This window comes from Bubalus kerabau, chromosome 15, assembly GCF_029407905.1.
Source record: "Bubalus kerabau isolate K-KA32 ecotype Philippines breed swamp buffalo chromosome 15, PCC_UOA_SB_1v2, whole genome shotgun sequence".
NCBI classification, from domain to species: Eukaryota; Metazoa; Chordata; class Mammalia; order Artiodactyla; family Bovidae; genus Bubalus; species Bubalus kerabau.
In genome coordinates, this window is record NC_073638.1 from 57,461,816 (window position 1) to 57,487,784 (window position 25,969).

The 25,969-nt window shown below is 37.8% G+C and overlaps 1 protein-coding gene across 1 annotated transcript in view; it reads left to right on the forward strand.

Annotated features, from left to right (window-relative positions):
* The first annotated feature begins 1,977 nt into the window (after nt 1–1,977).
* The window catches only part of ANO3 (anoctamin 3), a 452,166-nt gene continuing 428,174 nt past the window's right edge, over nt 1,978–25,969 (forward strand). The window contains 1 exon segment of the mRNA XM_055549165.1: nt 1,978–2,476. Within this exon segment, the coding sequence (XP_055405140.1) occupies nt 2,323–2,476 (154 nt within the window). The 5' untranslated portion in view covers nt 1,978–2,322.

Sequence of the window (25,969 nt, forward strand, 5' to 3'; positions counted from 1 at the left end):
GAAACTGTGTATTTTGTTTTTTAAACTGATAATTTGGTTATGCTTTCACCATCTTATCCAAGCAAAGTGTCATATAATTACCAGAGAAACTTGGTCATATTAGCCATTTCAGTCAGATTGTTCATTCCTGTTCAAGAACTGTGGTAGCCTAGGTTTGCCTAGCATATTTTCTTGTTGTCCTTGCTGTTGGAATGATGATGATTCCATGGCTATGAACAGTAGTTTATAAAAGCATGTAGAGCAGAGAGCCAGTTTTCTTTACTTGTTTGTTCAGTTACAATAATTAATGATGAGTAAGACTTGTCACTTTTTCTCCAGAATCCTTTTATATTATAACAGCAGTGGATTTGCGAGCCTGTTTTATATATTTACCTTCTCAGAGCCTTCAAATGTATTTGTAACCTGGCTGGGGATTGTCTTTCATTCCACAGTACCTGGCCTGCAGGGGAATGCAGGGGAATAATAAGTAAGCTTAAGTAGTCCAACAAATACCAGTGCTTAAAGCTGCACCATCTATGTGTGGAACTGGTACTATACACACAATTCTGCATAATTGTCTTCTAGAATCAGCTGCATATCTCAGAGTGCTGAACACAGAAAGTAAAATTGCCATTCCTCATGTATAACACATCTATGCCCATACCTAATACCATGGTCATAATTAAGATTGCTAGTGAATCATACCTCTCTTTCCCACTGAGACCAGATCCAGCCCCCGTTCTTTCCAGTGAGCCTTCCTTGGCATTTTTGTATATAAGTTAATACCTAGTACAGGGTCAATACATACTCACTTAAATGAAGAAATAAATGGTTAAGTAATATTCCATTGTACTTATATTATATTGCCTTTATCCATTTATCTATCAGTGGACATTTATATAGCTTTCATGTTTGCCTATTGTGAACAAGGAGGTGCAATATCTCTTAAAAATAATGGTTTCATTTCATTTTATACAACCAGAAGTGGAATTACCAAATTATACAGCAGTTCTATTTTTTTAATCTTTTGAGGAACCTCCACAGCGTTGTCCCAGAGAAGGCAATGGCACCCCACTCCAGTACTTTTGCCTGGAAAATCCCATGGGCGGAGGAGCCTGGTAGGCTACAGTCCATGGGGTCGCTAAGAGTCGGACACGACTGAGCGACTTCAGTTTCACTTTTCACTTCATGCATTGGAGAAGGAAATGGCAACCCACTCCAGTGTTCTTGCCTGGAGAATCCCAGAGACAGGGGAGCCTTGTGGGCTGCCGTCTATGGGGTTGCAGAGAGTCGGACACGACGGAAGCGACTTAGCAGCAGCAGCAGCAAAAGCAGCAGCAGCAACAGTACACAGTGTTCTTCTTCTTCTTTTTTTTTTTTTTTTTTCTGTATCCTGCCTGCATGTTATATCTTGTGTTTTTGTTTTGTTTTTGTTTCTTTGGTAATAGCCATTCTAATGAATGTGAAGGGGTATCTCATTGTGGTTTTATTTGCCCTTGCCCGATGATTTGCAACGTTGAACACCTTTTTGCTTACTTGTGCCATTTGTATGTTTTCTTGGGAAGACATGCCACTTCTTTAACTGGATTCTTTTGCTTCCAAATTGTATGAATTCTTTGTATATTTCAGATGTTACGCACTTTCAGTTACATGGTTTACAAATGTTTTATCCCACTCCATAGCTTGCCATTTCATTTTATTGATTGTATTTTTGTTGTGCAGAACTTTTTAGTTTAACTCACCATTCAATCTCCACTATCACAAGCATGTTTCAGTAAGCATGAAAACTACAGTCTCACAATCCTGACCGAGGAAATATAATTTAGAATTAACTTCCTTCCAAATTAAGACATTCCTCTGATGTGCTGCCCAGTGGAATAAAGTTGCATTCTCCAACAGTACTTAGCCCCACCCAGCTGATCTTTTGTGTACAGATATGCGGAGACCTAATACCAAGTTACTAAAAGCATCTCTCTGCAGCCTTGCCTGTATCCTCACTTAGCTCATTTTACTTTCTGTTGCAGCCTCTCTGAGATGGGGTTAGCACTACTATCATTTAAAGGCAGCAAGATTATCTTCAAGGAAAACAGCGCTAAAATCCATCCATCCTCTTGACGTCAATTGCTTAGGAAGGGAGTGAATACAGAAAACTTCGTAAAGTCAGCTCTGCATGTTTTATCTCTTTTAAATTTCCAAGTGAAAACAATTACTAGAAAGCCTGGGGTTGTTGCTGATTATAAAACAGTGATTTTCCCCCTCCTGTGATTTTTAAAAATTCAGTAGTTTGAACTATCTGAATCAAAGTTTAAACTTCGATTTATATAGCTGTATAAGAATTTTGCAATGTCAACTGTGAAGTTTGAATTGGATAATCTTTCTTCTGAAGGATTCAGACATGAGCACGCTTCCAGCTCAGATTTTGCTTTAACCTGCTTGACTGAACTTTCTGGTGATTCTAGTCAATGGGAACTTCAGCACTCCAATTCTGTCCCTGTTGGTAAGCTAAACCTTAGATTGATATTTTTGAGTATCTTAACTTACATCTGTACTTTTTAAATGCCAGATGTGTAAAAAGTAAATCTTAATGTCATTTACTTTGCAGTCGTGTAACTGATGTCAATTTTAGTTTCTTGAGCTATTTTTTCCTGAAATATATAAATACTTTTTATAGAAAAGAATAGAGGGTTTGCCAATAGAGTAAAATGTCAGAAAACAAATTCAATGAACTAAAAAAATGTTAATGGTGAAGTAGATTTTGTTTGCCTAAACACTCAAGTCTATCATGGCTTTGTTTTGTTTGGGACGACTGAGGAAATCAGGGGATTTATCCATAAACTGCAAAAAAAAAAAAAGTCCTGCCTTCTTTCATTCCTCTTTTTTACTTCTGTTTTCTTTTACATAATTATATCAAAGACAATATATGCTTTGCCTCTCTTTAAGAACAAGATAGTATTCCTTTTGGTTTTGTTATTTTATTTGGATTCTGTGTGAGCTGACAGTGTTAATAGAATTTAATATGAAGAATTTCTTTTTTGATACCTTTGGGTATTACTTATCCAGAATCTCAGTTTTCCTTCTTGCTCTACAATTTTGAGTAACTAATGCTAGACAGTAATAGTTTGCATTCATCAAAAACTTCTGAGGGTTTCATTTGGATGAACAGCTGTGAGATGTCAATAATAAATTGTTCTTTGTAGAAAAAAATTGTATAATAAATAATACTTAAATGTTATTCTAAAGGAAAACTATAATGATTTAGTTCTTTATCTTTACTCATAAAAATGACAGTGTAATATGAATGTAAAAGTTAAGCAAAGCCTTCTGGCATTGAAATATGTATAATATCATATATGAAATGAGTTGCCAGTCCAGGTTCGATGCACGATACTGGATGCTTGGGGCTGGTGCACTGGGACGACCCAGAGGGATGGTATGGGGAGGGAGGAGGGAGGAGGGTTCAGGATGGGGAACACATGTATACCTGTGGCAGATTCATTTTGATATATGGCAAAACCAATATAATATTGTAAAGTTAAATAAAATAAAATTAAAAAAAAGTTAAGCAAAGCCTTCATCACTCTGGTTGTTACTGGACATTAATCTTTGTCCAGTGAAAAATATTTGCAGAAATAATAAATTCCATTTTGTAACCAGAGGATTATTCCAAGAGAATTTGGCATGTTTATTTGTTTTGAGATGTTTAAAAAGAAGCTTTATGTGACTCCAAACCAATTGCTGATTTTTTTGTTGATAGATTCTTTGTCTTCTGTGACTTGTTTTATTATACTATAGGCAGTTCTACAGTCAGGATATATAACAATCTTTTGTAAATTTTCTTTCCATTGTAAGAAAAGCGGTCCCCATGTTATTGTCTTTTTCTTAAATTGAGAATCTTCTTGAGAATTGAACCTACAATTTCATAAAGTGGGAAAATCAGTTCTTTATAAGTAAATGCAGCTTTATACAGGAAACTTAGACAGGAAACGAAAATTTATAAACAAAGCATTTGCCAGTTCAATCATTTTCTTTGCAAGGGACTTTATCTTATTTCATCTCTGTCGTAGCACATCTTGAATTGAACAGTTGTCTTCATGCAGTTGAGCTGTACATCTATAGCTTAAGTGTAAACCCAGAGCCTGGAAGACACTTCCTCATTGATATCCTGGCAGTGCCTCAAATTCAAAACAACTAAGCAAAACGTCCTAAAAACTCCTCCTCCTTCTTATATCCTTTTTTCCCTTTTAGTCAATAACTGCTTAGCATATATTTCAGTATAAAGTTTGTGTTTAGTTGTATGCATATTAGTTTATTAATAATATTTGTCTTCTCTACCTCTTTGACAACCACTGTAGCCCTAGTACTCAGTAGTGTGCCTGGCAGTAAAAGGTTCTTGATGTGACTCCCTGCCTGCATACCTAAGGGACTGAAAGATTGGCCCTCTTCATTCTGCCTAGTGCATGCATCCGTGTAGATTTCTAACTGATCTCACCTCCAGGTTCTCTAACAAGCTTCTTGCATATTGACAGTCACATTTGTTGTTGTTTGGTTGCTCAGTCATGTCTGACTCTTTGCCACCCCATGACTGCAGCTCTCCAGGCTTCCCTGCCCTTCACCATCTCCCGGAGCTTGCTCAAATTCATCTCCACTGAGCAGGTGATGCCATGCAACCATCTCATGCTCTGTCGTCCCCTTCTCCTCTTGCCTTTGATCTTTCCCAGCATCAGGATCTTTTCTAATGGGTTGGCTTTTTCCATCAGGTGGCCAGAGTATTGGAGCTTCAGTTTCAGCATCAGTCCTTCCAAAGAATATTCAGGGTTGATTTCCTTTAGGATTGACTGGATTGTTCTCATTGCTGTCCAAGGGACTCTCAAGAGTCTTCTCCAGCACCACTTTTCAGAAGCATCAATTCTTTGATGCTCAGCCTTCTTTAAGTTCCAACTCTCTCATTCATGCATGACTACTGGAAAAACCACAGCTTTGACTATAAGGACCTTTGTTGGCAAAGTAATATCTCTGTTTTTTAAAATGTTGTCTGGGTTGGTCATAGCTTTTCTTCCAAGGAGCAAGTGTTTTTTTAATTTCATGGCTGCAGTCATCATCTGAGCTTATTTTGGAGCCCAAGAAAATAAAGACTGACAGTGTTTCCATTGTTTCCCCATCTATTTGTCATGAAGTGATGGGACCAGATGCCATGATCTTAGTTTTTTGAATGTTGAGTTTTAAACCAACTTTTTCACTCTCCTCTTTCACCTTCATCAAGAAGCTCTTTAGTTTCTCTTCCCTTTCTGTCATAAGGGTGGTGTCATCTGCATATCTGAGGTTATATTTCTCCTGGCAATCTTGATTCTAGCTTGTGTTTCATCCAGCCAGGCATTTCATATGATGTACTCTGTATATAAGTTAAATAAGCAGGGTAACAATATACAGCCTTGAAATACTCCTTTCCTAATTTTGAACCAACTGTCCAGTTCCATGTCCAGTTCTAACTGTTGCATCTTGACTGGCATACAGGTTCCACAGGAGGCAGATAAGGTGGTCTGGTATTCCCATCTCTTGAAGAATTTTCCACAGTTTGTTGTGATCCACACAGTCAAAGGCTTTAGCATGGTCAGTGCAGAAGCAGATGCTTTCTTGGAATTCTCTTGCTTTTTTATATGATCCAACGGATGTTGGCAATTTGACCTCTGGTTCCTCTGCCTTTTCCATATCCAGCTTGAACATCTGGAAGTTCTTGGTTTACGCATTGTTGAAGCCTAGCTTGGAAAATTGTGAGCATTACTCTGCTAGCATGTGAAATGAGTGCAATTGTGTGGTAGTTTGAACATTCTTTGGCATTTCCTTTCTTTGGGATTGGAATGAAAACTGACCTTTTCCAATCCTGTGGCCACTGCTGCATTTTCCAAATTTGCTGGCATATTGAGTGCAACACTTTCACAGCATCATCTTTTAGGATTTTAAATAACTCAGCTGGAATTCCATCACCTCCACTAGCTTTATTCATAATTATGCTTCCTAAAGGCTCATTTTACTTCACACTCCAGGATGTCTGGCTCTAGGTGAGTGATCATACCACCTGGTTATCTGAGTCATTAAGATCTTTTTTGTATAATTCTTCTCTGTATTATTTCCACCTCTTCTTAATATCTTCTGCTTCTGTTAGGTCCATACCATTTCTGTCTTTTTTGTTTTGTCCATCTTTTCATGAAATATTAGCTTGGTGTCTCGATTTTCTTGAAGAGATCTCTAGTCTTTCCCATTCTATTGTTTTCCTCTGTTTCTTTGCATTGATCACTTAGGAAGCCTTTCTTATCTCTCCTTGGTATTCTCTGGAACTGTGCAGTCAGATGGGTATATCTTTCCTTTTCTTCTTTGTTTTTTGCTTCTCTTCTTTTCTCAGCTAATTGTAAGGCCTCCTCAGATAACCATTTTGCCTTTTTGCATTTCTTTTTCTTGGGGATGGGTTTGATCCCCACTTCCTGTACGATGTTACAAACCTCCATCCATAGTTCTTCAGGCACTCTATCAGATCTAATCCTTTGAATCTATTTGTCACTTCCACTGTATCATCAGAAAGGATTTGACTTAGGTCATTTCTGAATGGCATAGTGGTTCCCTACTTTCTTCAATTTAAGAAGACAGTCACATAGTCCTTCATAAGTACAAGTCTGACCTATTTTCACCTTTGTTTACAATTTCTGTAATTCTTTATGACCTCAGTTATAAACCTAGTGCTCTATGACCTAAATCTGTTTTCTTCCAAAACTTTTCAAGCCTCATATAACCTACACATACCCAACAAGAATGTTTTTCACTTTAAATCAGTGTGCATATTATTCTTTCAAAATAATTTCCAATAATTCTTTCCCTCTGCCTCTATTAAGATCTCACTGAGATAAAATACTGTTGTATCCCCAAATACCTATGATTAACTCTCTATATAAAGGAATTTTTCCTGTTGCTAAACTTCTACAAAATGTTTGTTCATTGTGTTAAAATTTTCACATTCTAATTATTTTTATAAATACATATGCTCATGGCTCCTTTCCTATTAGATTATGTTTCTTAAAGGTAATTGCCATTTCACAATTGTTTTTTGTGTCTGTGAATCACATACAACAATTATCTGTCACGTACAATAAATATGATTCAGTGAATTGCCAATTAGTACCACGTAGTTGGGCTTCCCTGGTAGGTCAGCTGGTAAAAAATCTGCCTGCAATGCAGGAGACCCCCGTTCAGTTCCTGGGTCAGGAAGATACTCTGGAGAAGGGATAGGCTACCCTCTCCAGTATTCCTGGGCTTCCCTGGTGGCTCAGACCTGGGTTCGATCCCTGGGTTGGGAAGATCCCCTAGAGGAGGGCCTGGCAACCTACTCCACTATTCTTGCCAGGAGAATCTCATGGACAGAGAAGCCTGGCAGGCTGTGGTCCATGCGTTTGAAAAGGGTGGTATGAGACTAAACACAGAACAGTATAGTTTATCTTTTAATGAATTTTATGTTATAGGTAGTATTTACTGAAATCAAATTATACATATATTTTAACAGCCAAAATATGTGGAAATTATTAAACAATTTGTTGCCTGATAATAACAAGTACCTGGAATTTGTTTTTTATTCAAAATTTTTATGGAGCATTGAGCATTCTAGAAATCTGTTCTGTATGCTAAATCTTTTTATCCTTTTCCTAATAGAGTCAGGTTGTATCCTTTCATTCAGTATATATTGATTGAATATTCATAAGAGTTAATGCTTAATGTCTATATGAAAATAAAAATAAGGTGATAACAGAAGTAAAGAAGAACTGTGTCCTTTTAATCTCAATGGCATGATAGTGTGAAATTTTTTTTCTTTTTGGTAACTTTATTTTTGGCTGTGCTGGATCTGCTTGGGGTGAGAGGAGGACTCTCTCTAGTTGTGTTGTGGGTTCCTCACTGTGGCTTCTCTCCTTGCAGAGCATGGGCTCCAGGCACACGAACTTCAGTAGTTCAGGAACATGGGCTCAGTAGTTGCAGTTCCCAGGCTCCAAAGCACAGGCTCAGTAGTTGTGGCACATGGGCTTAGTTGCTCCACAGCGTGTGGGATCTTCCCAGACCAGGGACTGAACCTGACTCTACTGCAATGGGAGGTGGATACTTTACCACTGAGCCAGCAGGGAAGCCCAGCAGCGTGTTTTCAGTATGCATATGTACATACTCCTAGCATAGGAAAATAAAGTATGAGATGAATGGTAGTTCCTAGATTTTGTCAGTCAGTCAGTTGGGACAGTTCAGTCGCTCAGTCAGTGTGACTCTTTGTGACCCCATGGACTGCAGCACACCAGGCCTCCCTGTCCATCACCAAGTCCCAGAGTTTTCTCAAACTCATGTCCATTGAGTCGGTGATGCCATCCAGCTATCTCTGTCGTCCCCTTCTCCTCCCGCCTTCAGTCTTTCCCAGCATCAGTGTCTTTTCAAATGAATCAGTTCTTCACATCAGGTGGCCAAAAAATTGGAGTTTCAGCTTCAGCATCAGTCCTTCCAATGAACACTCAGTACTGATTTCCGTTAAGATTGACTAGTTGGATTTCCTTGCCGCGTCCAAGGGACTCTCAAGAGTCTTCTCTGACACCACAGTTCAAAAGCATCAATTCTTCGGTGCTCAGTTTTCTTTATAGTGCAACTCTCACATCCATACATGACCACTGGAAAAACCATAGCTTTGACTAGATGGACCTGTGTTGGCAAAGTAATGTCTCTGTTTTTTAATATGTTGTGTAGGATGATCATAACTTTTCTTCCAAGGGCAAGCGTCTTTTAATTTCATGACTGTAGTCACCATCTGCAGTGATTTTGGAGCCCAGAAAAATAAAGTCTGTCACTGTTTCCACTGTTTCCCCATCTATTTGCCATGAAGTGATGGGACCAGATGCCATGATCTTAGTTTTCTGAATGGTGAGTTTTAAGTCAACTTTTTCACTCTCCTTTTTCATTTTCATCAAGAGGCTTTTTAGTTCTTCACTTTCTGGCATAAGGGTGGTATCATTTGCATATCTGAGGTTATTGATATTTCTACCAGCAATCTTGATTCCAGTTTGTGCTTCATCCAGCCCAGAGTTTCTCATGGTGTACTCTGCATATAGGTTAAATAAGCAGGGTGACAATATACAGCCTTGACATACTCCTTTCCCTATTTGGAACCAGTCTGTTCCATGTCCAGTTCTAACTGTTGCTTCCTGACCTGCATACAGGTTTCTCAAGAGGCAGATCAGGTGGCCTGGTATTCCCATCTCTTTAAGAATTTTCCACAGTTTGTTGAGATCCACACAGTCAAAGGCAAACGTCTGACAAAATATGGTCCACTGGAGAAGGGAATGCAAACCACTTCAGTATTCTTGCCTTGAGAATCCCATGAACAGTATTAAAAAGCAAAAAGATATGACACTTAGAGATGAACTCCCCAGGTCTGTTGGTGCCCAATATGCTACTGGAGATCAGTGGAGAAATAACTCCAGAAAGAATGAAGAGATGGAGCCAAAGCAAAAACAGCACCCAGTTGTGGATGTGACTGGTGATAGAAGAAAAGTCCAATGCTATAAAGAACAATACTGCATAGGAACTTGGAATGTTAGATCCTTGAATCAAGGCAAATTAGAAGTGGTCAAACAGGAGATGGCAAGAGTGAACGTCAACATTTTAGGAATCAGCAAACTAAAATGGACTGGAATGGGTGAATTTAACTCAGATGACCATTATATCTACTATTGTGAGCAGGAATCCTTTAGAAGAAATGGAGTAGCCATCATAGTAAACAAAGGAGTCTGAAATGCAGTACTTGGATGCAGTCTCAAAAACGACAGAATGATCTCTGTTTGTTTCTAAGCCAAACCATTCAACATCATAGTAATCCAAGTCTATGCCCTGACCAGTAATGCTGAAGAAGATTTTAATGGATCTGTCTAAAAAGAAATACATTCCATTGTCTGCAAAAGCAGTATTTATACTTTTCACTTTTTAAAAAATACCTTGAAGATAACACATACCTACAGAATTTAAATAGTTCTCACAAGACATCTATTAGGTAGAGTTTGTTTATCTTAAACTCTGTTCACTAAGAGAATCCAAATTTCAGAGAAGTAATTTAATTGGACAAAAGTCATATACATATAGTAAGAGAGAGAGAGAGAGAGAGTGTGTGTGTGTTTGTGTATGTTGGGGAAGTTTAAGAGTTCTCAATCTGTTTTCTGTCTCTAGTGTTTTTTCCTTCTTAACACAAGTGGGACATTAAGTTTAAAGAAAGTCACATGGGGGAACATGCTTTATTGTGTTCCAGAAATGGATTTAATTAGTAATCAGTAATGAGAATATAAATTTCCTGCCTGGACTCCAGAATGCACTTTAAATGATTTGTAAGCCAGTGAGCATTTCATCATTATGGTCATCTTGGTCATCATCCTTACTGTGGTGTTAATGACAAGCACAGATATATCATTTCCTGTGTATTCAAGCAGTGCTTTCTTTTATACCTATAATGTTTATATTTATATATAAAACATATAATGTTTATTTATAACATACTAATGTAATATATATACATATATACATACATACATGTATATACACACAGACACACACACACACACTGGAGAAGGGAATGGCAATCCACTGCAGTATTCTTGCCTGGAGAATCCCCATGGACAGAGGAGCCTGGCGGGTCACAGTCCATGGGGTCGCAAAGAGTCGGACATGACTAAGCAACTAACACTACATTACTACACTATACACACACAAATGTATATATTTACATATTTAATTTCTCATGTTCAGCCCTATGGAGAAGCCCTATGGAGAGTTAGGTAATATTATTTCCTTATCACACTACTAGTCAATCAACAGATATTTTCTACACCTTAAGAAATGTGTAGTGGAGTAATGGATCATTTCTCGCTGTGAGAACAGTGGTTCACATTTGATATATGTGCCAACATGAACAATAAGGAACAAATTATATGTACCTAAATGCAAAGAGTGGTTACCACCGATTTTAGATGTTTATAAAATCTACACATCTTTAATTTTCTGTAACAATCTGTTATGCATCTATAGGTTATAAAAACTTTTTTAAACCTAATTGTGTCTTTGATTTGGAGAAGGCGATGGCACCCCACTCCAGCACTCTTGCCTGGAAAATCCCATGGACGGAGGAGCCTGGTAGGCTGCAGTCCATGGGGTCGCTAAGAGTCGGACATGACTGAGCGACTTCACTTTCACTTTTCACTTTCATGCATTGGAGAAGGAAATGGCAACCCACTCCAGTGTTCTTGCCTGGAGAATCCCAGGGACGGCGGAGCCTGGTGGGCTGCCATCTCTGGGGTCGCACAGAGTCGGACACGACTGAAGCGACTTAGCAGCAGCAGCAGCAGTGTCTTTGATTATTGTGACTTTTTGGTGATTGGCTCTACTTGATAGTTAGAGACCTACAATTTAGGAAGCAGATCATTTGTTCAGGTTGTGGTTATTATAATATAGCAGAAAGAAGACATAACTACTGCAGACTGTAGCAAACCTGGATGCAATTTTAAAGGATGTCTTCTCCCCTTGTCTATAGTGTCTGCCTGTGTGGATGTCTAGTTCTCTAGAGTGACTTACTGCTCTGTCTTTACATCTGTTTTCTATATCCTTGATGCTTCTGAATGTTTGCTTTTTTGCCAGCTCCTCAGGGACTCTTACTATTTCTATTTTTCATGAACTGTTTTTCTAGTTTCAAATTAACCTGTTACTGCATGATGCAGACACGACATTCCTTTAGAATTTAAGTACCCCATACAATTAGATAATAATCTCTTAACATAAAATCGTATATTACTGAAAAAAAGTTGTGTCAGTTATCTCAATTATGTGAAAGCAAACCAGTAAACATCCATTTGGACCAATGGGCTGCATATTGAAACAATGCTTATATAATTCACATAAGTACTGATACAAATACTTCACAGTGGTGGTAAGTGTACAGTGCTAATTCTGAAGAGTTGAAGATCATTTTGTTCATCTATTATTCCTTACCAAAACCAGGTATGTTCCACTGATAGTCATGTAACTTCCAGTGTGATAAAATAACATTTTGATCAATGTGATCTATAATTCACTTAAAGGCCAATAGCATAAAATACATTTCAATGGTTGAAAGATTTTGGCCATAATAGATAGTAAATTTTTTTTCTAGAGTATCATACAGTGCAGTGTAGTATATTCAAGAATGTATGTGATTCAACTTTGAAGAAGTTTGTTAATTTTATTTAATCTAGAACTGTGCATGTTTATTAGACTCAGAACACTTTTACATAGAACATTTCCAACATCCTGCAAGATTTGCTTTGAAGATTTAAAGAATACATTATGTAACTAATGAAATAATGGGAACTCGAATAAAAAATCAGGATAGGGTCCCACTAAGTCACCTCAAAGTATACCACCTTAGACAAGGTTTTAACATCTCTTCTGGATGATTTTCCTAATCTATACAATATCTAGAATAGATTAGTTGATCTCGAAGCCCACTGACAATTATAAAAAAAACTTAATAAAAACAGATTTAGAACATTTCCAATACACATCATTAAGCTTGGTAAAGCCAGTAATATAAAAATAGGTAAAGATAATGTGTATATTTATATGTAAGTTATAGCAGTGAGTGTCAGCATATGCAATGAACTTCAGAATTTTCAGAGCTGTTTTACATTTGAATTTTACAACCACTCTGTAGATGAAATCATTTATTATTCCCGTTTTGCAAATAAAGAAATTGCATATCTAACAGTGAAATTTTAGTCAGTGGCAAACCAAGGCCTTAAATCCAGGCTTTTTCCAATCCCACCTTATGCCACTATGCTACTACAAGCATAAGTACCACTATTGCCATAATGATTATAGTGAAAAATATGGGAAACAACAATATTTACTATGTCAATTGCTTTCCAGACACTTCTAATCTCATTTTATTCTTCCGATACTGTTCAGAAGAATGGAGAGATTCAATAGTATTGTAATCACCTGTCATATATCAAATATAGTTTTTCAATTAAGAAGGGTTGAGCTGGTATCTTTGCAAGAAAAAATATGACAAGTAACTTGTTAAGCTAGGAATGACTACTTGGCCTACAGAAATTAACTGTTAACATGCTGGTTTTAAATAATTAGTGTGATCATTTCAAGTGTGTTCTATATATTTGGTGAAGCACAGAATCTTTTAATAGTATTAATCATTTTAAATCATTTTTTCCTGTCTAAATTAGGAAGCTTATTCAATGCTAATGATTTCTGGTAAACTAATCCTAACTTTTGACCAACTATCATTAAATACTAGAGGCTGACATAATTGCTATACTTTAAAAAATTAGCTTTGAGTTATTTCCATAAGAGACTTGCTTTCTTCTCTAAATTTTTATTTAAAAAAAATTCAGATGTCTTAGCAAGGTGCTGGTGTACTGTGCATTTACAGTAACATTTTGATGCAAACAACATCCTTTCTGCTTTCTTTTGTTTGTAGCTGAGGATTAACTTGAAATTATTCTATTTAGTCATGCTGCTCCTGCTAAGTCGCTTCAGTCGTGTCCGACTCTGTGCGACCCCATAGACTGCAGGCCACCAGGCTCCCCCATCCCTGGGATTCTCCAGGCAAGAACACTGGAGTGGGTTGCCATTTCCTTCTCCAATGCATGAAAGTGAAAAGTGAAAGTGAAGTCGCTCAGTCATGTCCGACTCTTAGCGACCCCATGGACTGCAGCCTACCAGGCTCCTCTGTCCATGGGATTTTCCAGGCAAGAGTACTGGAGTGGGGTGCCATTGCCTTCTCCGCTGTTTAGTTATACTGCTACTTAATACCAAAGTTGAAGATGAGAAGCTGGGTCTCATGATTTCTCATCTATTGCATTTCACACTAAAGTAGTTATCTTCTCTCAAAGATTTCTTAGTATCATGTCTCCCTGATACCAAGTGAAAATAAATCTACTCCACTGAAGTATAACTGAGACATAAAACAATTAATTATTGTGCTTTCCTTAGAAAACAGATTTTAAGGTGTCATATGATCGCAAACAAATGATGTATTTTCAAGAGCATTGCACCATTCAGTAGTAATCAGAGGAGTAAATATAAACCCATGATAAATATTACAGAGTATTCCCATCAAACCACATAATCACATACAAAGGCACACATGTACATACACATTCAGTCACTGTGTTTTTTAGAGAATTTTACTGCTGTTTTTTCGGACATGTTCTGGAACCCAGAAATGACTGACCGCTCTGCTGAAATTCTAGTTGTGCTAAGCATAAAAACAATCTTTTTATCATCATGGGTGGTTTGGGCTATTATCAAATGGGCTTTTCAATGATTATTTTTTGTCTCAAAAAATTAAGAGCATGACTACTAAGGGAATCTAAAGAATAGGCTCTGTGTTCTCTGACCTTGGGGTATGAGGATGAGCATCCAACTAATGTTAGCCCAGAAGACTATCTCTGACCAAAAAGTAGAAGACAGGCCACTCTAGAAAAAGAGTTTTGTTCAGTTAGAAGTAATTAGAGGTACTAACTTTTTTGAGATACTTAGAACTATGACCAGCTGCCATATGACTAATTATAGTTATACAAACATCACCAACTGTTCGTTTTTATTAAATGTCTGCTCTGTGTCCAACTCTCTGCCAGTCTTTGTGAGAAATGTACTTGGAAGGCCCAATGTCTGCTCTAAATCGTGCTCTCTAAATCTGGTTATGAAAAAACCCATATGTATGATTGAAACAGGTTACCATCTCATCCTGCCAGTGTCATTCAGGGCAGGAACCTATGAACCGGGAGGACAGTGCTTTTAGAGAGGTAGTTCTTAAAGCCAAAGTGTAGCCAGCAGAGCACTCACATTAGAATCTCGTAATATGTGAATCTTCTTGGATCCCATCCCAGACCCATTACATGTACACTCTGTGGTTATAATACAGAAATCTAGATTTTAGAACCTTCTCATATTATGACTCTATATACCAAAGGTTGAGAACCAATGTTTTTGTCAATGGCAAGGAGAGGTTTATTGGCAAAGGCCCCTTTTGGTGGTCACTATATTATGGCCTTTTTTTTCCAGATGATTTCTGATCATAACGATTTTCAAGTCTCCATTTGACTCTCACAGCATTTCCACAACCCTCTATTCCAATCTCATCTTCATGCTGGGGCCCTAGCATAGAGGCCCATATGAAAACATTAAATCCAGGTAAACCATTGAGTACTCCAGAACTCGTGCCTGGAAAATCCCATGGATGGAGGAGCCTGGTAGGCTGCAGTCTATGGGGTCGCTAAGAGTTGGACACGACTGTGTGACTTCACTTTCACTTTTCACTTTCATGCATTGGAGAAGGAAATGGCAACCCACTCCAGTGTTCTGGCCTGGGGAATCCCAGGGACGGGGAAGCCTGGTGGGCTGCCATCTATGGGGTTGCACAGAGTAGGACCCAACTGAAGCGACTTAGCAGCAGCAGCAGCAGCAGCAGAACTCTTTTGTCATCAACTTTTGTTTAAAGGCTGTTGATCCATTTATATACTTGCCAAAGTGTCTTCCTATTTTCTTACACCTACACATCACCCTCAGATAAATTCAGATTCACATCTTTCTAAAAAGTCCTTCTTCTCATCTTTTATATAAAATATTTCATTTTCTCTATGTTGGAGGTTCATTATACCCATTTCTATGGCACTGATTTCAATGTAAAGTGTTTCCTTTTTGCATTTAATCTTGCATTTAAATGGGTGTAGTTTTCAATGTAATTTTGTCAAATAGAGAATAAACTTCTACAAGATAAGAGACATGTTGTACTTCTCTTCCCTCAAGAGGGACCAACAGAGAGCTCTGTGAACAGAAGGACCTGCATTACTTGTTCTTAATATGACTTTACAAAGACGGACCAACTGATAGAAATCTTTACTTCCTTTGTGTAATGTTTTAATATAACTCTGATTTCCTAATGGCTCTGCCTAGGGACCTTCAGTTCATTCTGTCTCAAGAAGAGCAATCTAGGTTCATATAATATGTGTACTTTGGCTGCCCTGGTAAAATGAAAAGTTAATGCTAATGTGATGTTGTAAAATGAAATAACCCCAACAACCACCATTTTGTTAAATGCTTGCTGAAAATATTCTACTAGGAATTGAGTACTTCTGTTATAATTCAAAATAATGATTTAAAAAGTGGCCTTTCTAGATTCCACATATAAGGGATGACATGATATTTCCCCTGCTCTGTCTGACTTAATTCACAAAAGGAGTGATGCAAATGAACTTACTTACAAAACAGAAGCAGACTCACAGACTTTGAAACTGAAAAATAGCTTATGGTTGCCAGGGGTTGGGGCAGGAGAGGATAGGGGGAAGGGATATTTAGGGACTTTGGGATGGGCATGTATACACTGCTATATTTAAAATGGATAATCAATAAGTACCTAGTGTACAGCACAGGGAACTCTGTTCAAAGTTATGTGGCAGTCTGGATGGGAGAGGGGTTTGAGGGGGAATGGATACACGCATATGTATGTATGGCTGAGTCCCTTTGCTGTTCACTTGAAACTCTCACACAACATTTGTTAATTGGCTAAACCCCAGTACAAAATAAAAGCTTTTTTTTCCAAAGTGGCTTTTCTGATAACATACAAGGAGTGCTTATGTGGCCATTGCATCAGTGCATAATAATTGGTGGAATTCACTAAAATGAATAGAGATAAAGATAGTTGCTGATATAGAGATATCTCTCCTCAAATGATTTCTGGTGTCTTGTCTTCCTGATGCCAGATGAAAAAAATTTTTGCTTCAATTTTTTTGGAATAAGTTTCAGTACCTTGGCTTACCCAGCATTTTATTTTTTTAAATTAAGACTTGTAGTGAAATGTTTATGATAATGTTCTCAGGTTGACATAATGATACATAGCCTTAATCTTTATTCATAAAACTGTTTCTGGAAAGCAATTGACAGGAAGCTCTCTAAAGTAATGGGTGTGTTCATATCTGAGGTATGGAGTCACACACTCTACCTAATAATTTATGACCAATTACAGAAAATGTACTTAGGTACTGCAGCTTGTGAGTATTATCTCTTTACAATAGATTCAAGATTTTCTTACAGTTAAGCAATCTCACTTTAACTCCAATGCTCTTATTATTTTTTTCTTTTAAAGCAGGAGATAAAGTAGTGGGGTACAGATGTACACTGTGAATTAATTAAGTCTGCATATGTGGGTGTATTTGCATGTGTAAAGGTAGAAACAAAATTGAAAATAACTATTCTTAGAGATATAAGCAGGAAGATAGAAGTCCAGGAGTAAACTATTCTGGAAAGAAATTTGGCATTATTTTTCAGATGGATTTCAAATCATATATAGCTTTGATTCAGAAATGCAACTTCTAAGAATTTGTTTCAGATAAAATCAGAGACATACACAGAAATAATGAAGCAAAAATGCTCATTGTAGTGTTGCTTTTAATAGAGATAATGAGAACTAAGAGTCCAACAGTGCTGAATTCATTAAACAATTAAACTATAACATATCTCCCAAGAAGGAATGTTACAGACTCATAAAATAAGTAATGAAGAAAATGCTGTTGGTAATGGAAAATGCTCAAGACATAACATTAAATGAGGTGATAAAATTATATGCAGATGTTTTATACAAGGTTTGTGTAGATATTTATAATTACATGAGATTTGAGCAAAAAATAAAAGAAAAACATACCAAAATACTAAAATCTGTTAGTCCTGAGGGTTCAGTTCAGTTCATTCGCTCAGTCGTGTCCGACTCTTTGTGACCCCATGATTCGCAGCATGCCAGGCCTCCCTGTCCATCACCAACTCCCGGAGTTCACTCAGACTCACATCCATCGAGTCAGTGATGCCATCCAGCCATCTCATCCTCTGTCGTCCCCTTCTCCTCCTGCCCACAATCCCTCCCAGCATCAGAGTCTTTTCCAATGAGTCAATTCTCCGCATGAGGTGGCCAAAGTACTGGAGTTTCAGCTTTAGCATCATTCCTTCCAAAGAAATCCCAGGGCTGATCTCCTTCAGAACGGACTGGTTGGATCTCCTTGCAGTCCAAGGGACTCTCAAGAGTCTTCTCCAACACCACAGTTCAAAAGCATCAATTCTTCGGTGCTCAGCCTTCTTCACAGTCCAACTCTCACATCCATACATGACCACAGGAAAAACCATAGCCTTGACTAGATGGACCTTTGTTGGCAAAGTAATGTCTCTGCTTTTGAATATGCTATCTAGGTTGGACATAACTTTCCTTCCAAGGAGTAAGTGTCTTTTAATTTCATGGCTGCAGTCACCATCTGCAGTGAGTTTGGAGCCCCAAAAAATAAAGTCTGACACTGTTTCCACTGTTTCCCCATCTATTTCCCATGAAGTGGTGGGACCGGATGCCATGATCTTCGTTTTCTGAATGTTGAGCTTTAAGCCAACTTTTTCACTCTCCACTTTCACTTTCATCAAGAGGCTTTTGAGTTCCTCTTCACTTTCTGCCATAAGGGTGGTGTCATCTGCATATCTGAGGTTATTGATGTTTCTCCCGGCAATCTTGATTCCAGCTTGTGTTTCTTCCAGCCCAGCGTTTCTCATGATGTACTCTGCATATAAGTTAAATAAGCAGGGTGACAATAAAATTTACCTTTTTTGTTGTTGTATGCTTTCTGAACTGCCTTGATTAATCATGTATTACTTTTACAATGATAAAAAGGAGTTACATCTGAATGCATATCAGGAGTATAATTGTTTTCATATACTTAAGAAAAATGAGAAAACGCTTACATGAAAATAGACATAGAGGGAGCTAAATTGTGCCAGAGTCCTTGGCTAAATATAGGTTTCCTAATATTTGAGAATATTTGAGAATTTTCAAGTCTCCATTTGACTCTCACAGCACTTCCACATCCCTCTATTCCAATCTCATCGTCATGCTGGGGCCCTAGCATAGAGGCCCACATGAAAACACTAGATACTCAAGACACTTGTTCAGGATGTTGAGGATAGTCATCTTTAGCACTGTTTTTGCAGTCATTGTTCTCCCCAGCCCTCCAAATACCTAACCTTATTTCCAACAAAACTCTTCCATATACAGAAATAGCCAATATGCGCAATCAATGGCCACTTACCATATCCAGGTAAAACTGCAACTGACACTTTTATGAGCTTCATTATGTTTTACTTTCTCAGAAGAAGAAATCATTTGACAACCTTTCAAGAAAGAGGATATTTCAGGGAAGACAAAGGGGCAGCCAACAAACAGGTGCCCCATCTATTTAAAGGTTAGCAGAAAGGAAAGAAAGGATAAATAATAACGGCTGTAGGCATCAAAATGTCTGTGGGCATCAAAAAGCTAACAATAAGAGAGAAGAGAAAGGGCCACATATTAAAAACTAGCAATAGCAAAAGTATGGAAATCAACAGGAAGATAATTATACAATAGAGACAGAATATTTTTATGTATCAGGATCTGTTGAAACAGAGATTTGTTAGTAAGATATTTATATCTCATAGAATCATTGAATCAAGTTGAAATAGGCTCTAAGGTAAGTTTTCAGGAAAAAAAATCATAGAACATACTGATGTTTAAGCATGAAAAGTGAGACATAGCTGCTGTCAACTCCAAACACATGCTACTTATGCTGATATGCCCAAACTTTCACCTCTCCTCCAACTCTGGCGCTACACAGAAAATCACTTGGTAAACAGGAAAAGTATACACTGCTACATCTCCAACCCAAAACTGTGCCCTAATTGGTTTCTGATTAAATCACTGCCAAAACCCTTGCACTGGGGTGGAATGAACCCCACACAGGACCGATTGCCTGAGAGTAGGCAATGCATAGATTCATCAAGAGAAGGCCACTTTGAACTTGTTTCCTCATTTGAAAAACAAGGGACTTGGACCTCTTTTCAAAGATTCTTTGATTTTTTTCATAAGCATTTGGTTAAAAAATAATAAGGGTCTTTGTTTGAAGGTCTACAAAATCCTGCAAGTCATCATAAATTTGGAATATGTATTGCTTAATATAAATTTGTGCACTGGAGAAACTCATCATTGGCTTCCTGTGGCTATGTTCTCACCCTTATTCTTGTGTCTTTTCAAAACTCATGGTGCTGCCTGACTCAGGGGTACTCTTCATCTAAACCAAGGGCATTGGAGAAACCATTGCTTATCCCTTGAGTTAGCTGTGGTGGATGCTATTATTGATAGTGGCATTTTGCCTGTTCTTAGATGACCAATGGGAGAAGGCAATGGCAACCCACTCCAGTACTCTTGCCTGGAAAATCCCATAGACAGAGGAGCCTGGTAGGCTGCAGTCCATGGGGTCACTAAGAGTCGGATGCGACTGAGCGACTTCACTTTCACTTTTCACTTTCATGAATTGGAGAAGGAAATGGCATCCCACTCCAGTGTTCTTGCCTGGAGAATCCCAGGGATGGGGGAGCCTGGTGGGCTGCCATCTATGGGGTCGCACAGAGTCAGACACGAATGAAGTGACTTAGCAGCAGCAGCAGATGACCAATGAACTCTACTCTCTTGTTTCCCATATTTGTATCTTACACATTCTGAAATTTGAACTTTTTGCTCGTTCTTTGCTTTTCTTTGTCCTTTGTTCTTTGCTTTTGCTTTTTCTTGGTCTGTAATTTGAGTTCTCAAAACTCAAATATACTTGTTCATGTTATCTGAAAATTCTGTGCAGAAAGTTCTTGCTTCAGTTTATGAGTAGAAAATACAAACCATAATGATAATCTTAGATTTAATAGTTTTATTTTCTACTTCTTGTAAGTAAATCCAAAAGTTGCTAGCATTTATTTTTGTAATTTTTTGAACATTTAAACTGAACAACAACTTCTTGATATGGGAGTTGTCTACCTAGAAATGGAACTTAGCAGATAATCTGGTACCCTATATAAAGTAAACTCGTTATTCATCATATAAAGCAATGGAGAGGCAGTTGCTTTAGACCCTAGAATCAAGCTAGAATCCAGAGGTTGCTCTGATATTTCTTAGTTATATGACTTAAGAAACTTTCAATGAATCTCTGTGTGTTTCTCTTTCTTCATATAAGGGCGTAAAAAAAAATCTCTATTTCACAGAATAGTTAAGAATGAGAGTGAAAGTTGGTAAGTTGTATCCAACTGTTTGTGTCTCCATGGACTGTACAATTGATGGAATTCTCCAGGCCAGGATACCAGAGTGAATAGTTGTTCCCTTCTCGAGGGGATCTTCCCAACCCAGGGATTGAAACCAGGTCTCCTGCATTGCAGGCAGATTCTTAGCCAGGTGAGCCAACAGGGAAGCTGAAGCCTGTAAAAAAAAATCTGTATTTCACAGAATAGTTAAGAATAGTAAGTTAAATAATACCAAAAAAGCATTTAGCACAATGCTTAGCAGTTAACCTATAACTAGTAAGTATCTGGGCTTCCCTGAGCTTTAGTTAAGAATAGTAAGTGAAATAAGACCAAAAAAGCATTTAGCACAATGCTTAGTACTTAGTCTATAACTAGTAAGTATCTGAATTTCCCTGCTGGCTCAGATGGTAAAGAATCCACCTACAATGTGGGATACCAGGCTTTGATCCCTGGGTTGGAAATATCCCCTGGAGGAGGGCATGGCAACCCACTCCAGTATTCTTGCCTGGAGAATCCCCCATGGACAGAGAAGCCTGGTGGGGCTACAGTCCATGAGGTCACAAAGAGTCGGACATGACCAAGCAACTAAGCAGACAGTAAATATTTAGGAAATTTTGTTATTTTAAGTATATTATACAAGGTAACAAGGTAGGATATATACTATTATGGTGTTCCGCAATATGATGGCTGACCATGTTCTGGGGATTGTAATCCATATGAGACAAATTGTAGAATCTGTGTAGTGAGAACTGAGCTTCTCAATTTAGGTACAGTTTTCCACTGGGATACATGACTGTGCAGAGAATTAACATCACACATTTCAGGAGCATTTATTTTACTTGAAAAGTAATCTTATGAAATTTTAATATTAAAAAGGAAATTTGGTAGGAAGTGAATAAATACCTAGATTAATTTGTATAATAAAATGTTAGATTTCAAAGAAAATTCCTGTTAACCTAGAGATGTTTGTGGGCATTTGCTTTTCTAACATGAGAAACATTTCTAGAGGAAAGTTTGTGAGGCACTGGAAAGAAAACAAAGCAAGAAAAAAAAATGTATTGGCTGCATCAGAATCCTGGTTTCTGCTGGTTGTTTGGGTGTTGATGGCCCATGACAACAGGCTTCCCTGGTGGGTCAGATGATAAAGAATCTGCCTGCAATGCAGGAGACCTGGGTTTGATCCCTGGGTTGGGAAGATCCCCTGAAGGAGGGCATGGCACCACTTCAGTATTCTTACTTGGAGAATCCCATGGACAGAGGAGCCTGGTGGGCCACAGTCCATGGGGTTGCAAAGAGTTGGACATAAGCACACACAGCCCCATGATGGCAGTATTTCTCAGTGCTTTTTGTGGAGTCAAATGTCTTGGGTTCAGTGAGGCCATGTTAGTTTTAGCATTTACATAGTTGCATTGACATTAAACAGTGTTCTTTTCTCAGGATATCATTAGAGAAGCTGGGAATTTTATAATACTTAAATAAAATATAAAATAAAATAAAAAATAAATTTTATAATACTTCACTTAAAATGAGATTGGGAAAGGGAAACTTGAGCTTTTTTCTGTGTTAGTTATTAAACTTGTCTTTTGCTCCCACTCTAGATCAAAGTAGGCAGGAGGCAGTCTAGGTCAAAGTAGGCAGGAGATTGTCTAGCTTTTGCAACATGGATAGACCAGCAGAGTAATATTATGCTTAGTGACATAAGTCATACAGAGAAAGACAAATACTGTTTATGGAGTCTAAAACATAAACTAATGTGCTTAGTCACTCAGTTGTGTCAGACTCTTTGCGACCCCATGGACTGTAGCCTGCCAGGCTCCTCTGTCCATGGGAATTCTCCAGGCAACAATACTGGAGTGGGTTGCCTTGCCCTCCTCCAGGGAATCTTCCCAATCCAGGGATTGAACCCAGATCTCCCACATTGCAGATTGATTCTTTACCATCTGAGCTACCCGAGAAGCCCATAAACTAATGAATATAGCAAAAAAGGAACAGACTCATGGAGATACAGAACAAACTAGTGGTGACCAGTGGGGAGAGCAGAAAGGGAGGGACATGCTAGGGGATTAAGAGGTACAAACTACTATGTATAAAATAAAGAAGCTATAAGTGTATTTGTACAGTACAGGGAATATTAGCCAGTGTTTTATAATAACTATAAAAGGAGTATAATATTTATAAACTGTGAATGATTATGTTGTACACCGGAAACATATAATATTGATAATCAACTATACTTCAGTAAATTTAAAATAAATTGAGGTGATCTAGCTTCTAGAAATGGGATGTCTTCTCTTAATGTTGAATGATGTGTTACATAAGGAAGCTGAGATACTAGTGATGTTCAGGCATCATCTGGATTAGCTTGACTGAATTGTACTTGTCAATGGGTAGAGATAGATCTATAATCTTCTCTTGTGTGAAAATATGAGAGTGGGACCAAGACAGCATGTGTAGCTTGTCTAAGATCACACAAATAATTGGATACAGAGGTCAGTCTATAATGTTGTATAATTTACATTGTCAAAACTGCAAGTTTCTTCTAATTCCAGGGGCTCATGATGAATAAGAGGCACGACATGGGCTTCATCATAGAAAACTCTGACTATGATTCAGAGACACAGTAGATTTCAGAACTTGTACAAGTTACTTAATAATTTTCTTCCTGTTCTCAGTGGGATATCCACTTTACAGACTTGTCTATAGGATTGAGAAAATGTATGAAAAAATACCTTGTGCAGAGAAGGGACTTACAATAAGTGTTTAATAAATATGTGATGTCTCCCCATTTCCCATTTTCAGTGTTTTGCCTACTTATTTACTCCCTGTGCTTTCTCAAATGAAAAATTGCTGGGCCATTCATTAATTGCTATGATAACTAAGGATAGTGAATCTGAAAACCACAAAATATTCTACAAATACCTATATCATTGTGAGTTCCCTACTTAATTCTTGCAACTACATGCCTTTTACATGCCTTTTAGATCAGATTCCCTTGAGAGTGATTTATGACTAATTTCAAAAAGACAAAGATATGGGAATATTCATCTAAACATTTCTAGTAATACCAGAATCTTGAGCTCATCATTGTTTGTTTATTGTCGATTAACACTGAAGAAATTTTCTTCCCCCTTTATCTATTCTGCCATTGTTTGCTCCAAAATTCTTATCTGATTCCTTGGTAGATAAGCATAATTCAGTGCTTTATTTTTATTCCTTTCCACTGAATATTTGGCTCCAGCCAGTCAAATTTCAGAATGCATGTTCCATTTCCAAGGCCACAATGGAGACAAGTCTTGAAAGAGAAGGACATAAAGAAGAGGTCAGTTCTGTAGCGGAAACCAGAGTGTGGATTTTGGAAGTTACCTAACTTCTACATCCAAAATGCTACATATTTCATAATTTCAAATGAAATACTATAGAAGCGTGGTCAATACTGTAGACAGCGTGGTCATTTTTTCCTCTGGCTTTGTCTTGAAAGTCAAATGAAGCTGTTCTCAATTTATCTGATGTCCTTATTATATGGATTCTTTAAAAAAAGTTTTTAGAAAAAGAAAAATAAAATTAATTAGTTTTTAGAAAGTAGCATCCTGTTAGCTCCATAAAATACATATGCAAACTGTCTTACATTTGAATTGAAAGTGACCATTTATTTCATCACAGAGAAATGATGAAGAGAAAGAATAGGTGGAATTTTTGGAAGCTCCAGGGAATGAATTATTTATTTATGGATCAACAATGTAATGTGTGACCTACTAAAATGTAAAAATTGTATAATACAAGGATAGGAATGAATTAAAAGGAGATTAAAACGTGGTATCTTCTTTTAGATGACTACTAGAGAAGACATTCATTACATTAACACTCACTGAGTAGTCACGTGTCTGTGTGTGTGTGTGTGTGTGTGTATATATATGGCAATACATTGTACAATATATAAATATATGCAATATGCAATGTACCATGTGTAAGTGTACTTTGATATGCAAGCAGTAATATCTGTGTATATGTGTGTGTACTGCCTGGGCTGGTATCAACTCTATTCTTCCTGACATTCTAGACATCACTGCATCCCTTGCCTCATTCTTTCTTATTCATGAATTAGCTCAAGCTGTCCTTTCAGTCTTGGGCTCTTGTTCTTGTCTCACCCTGAACGTGCTCAGTATTAGGATCTTGATAGATGGCTACAAAGAAGGAGAAGAAAACTAAGAAAAAGGAGAGTCTGCATGAGAGTTCTGCAGCGTAGTCACTGTGTGGATGTGTCCATGTAAGTTTAACTTTAGTCTTTAGTTTACTGAAAGGTAAGCTAGAGAAGAATCTCTTCCTGGGCTTACAGTCTGTGCTTCTATGTCATAATATCTTTTTATCTGTATTAGTCTTCCCTAGTGTTTCTGAGATGTACCTTTCCCAGATCTGGACTTGGCCACTGTTTTAATCCTCATCCACACTAGATATTCATCCTCCACAGATGCCAAATTCCTGCATTCTCCACACCTCATGCCATCTTACTCAGCCCTACCTGTTGGAACATCTGTATCTCATGCGTGACTCCAGCCTCAGTATTACTGAGGACCTTCACAGAATATGGGGCCATCAAAATGATGGGAATGAGCACACCCTTTCACCTCCCAGGTCCAGTGAGGTAAGAAGTGGTAGCAGTGTTCTTCCCTCTCCCAATATAAGTGGTCAGGTGTTAGAGAACAGGAAGGAATTTAGGATCGTCTTGGAAAGTCAAATTAGAACTTTAATATTGTACCTCAGTTTCATGATGAATTAATTAAATTTTGCTAAACTGTCCTGGAAAGTGGACACACTGTATCAC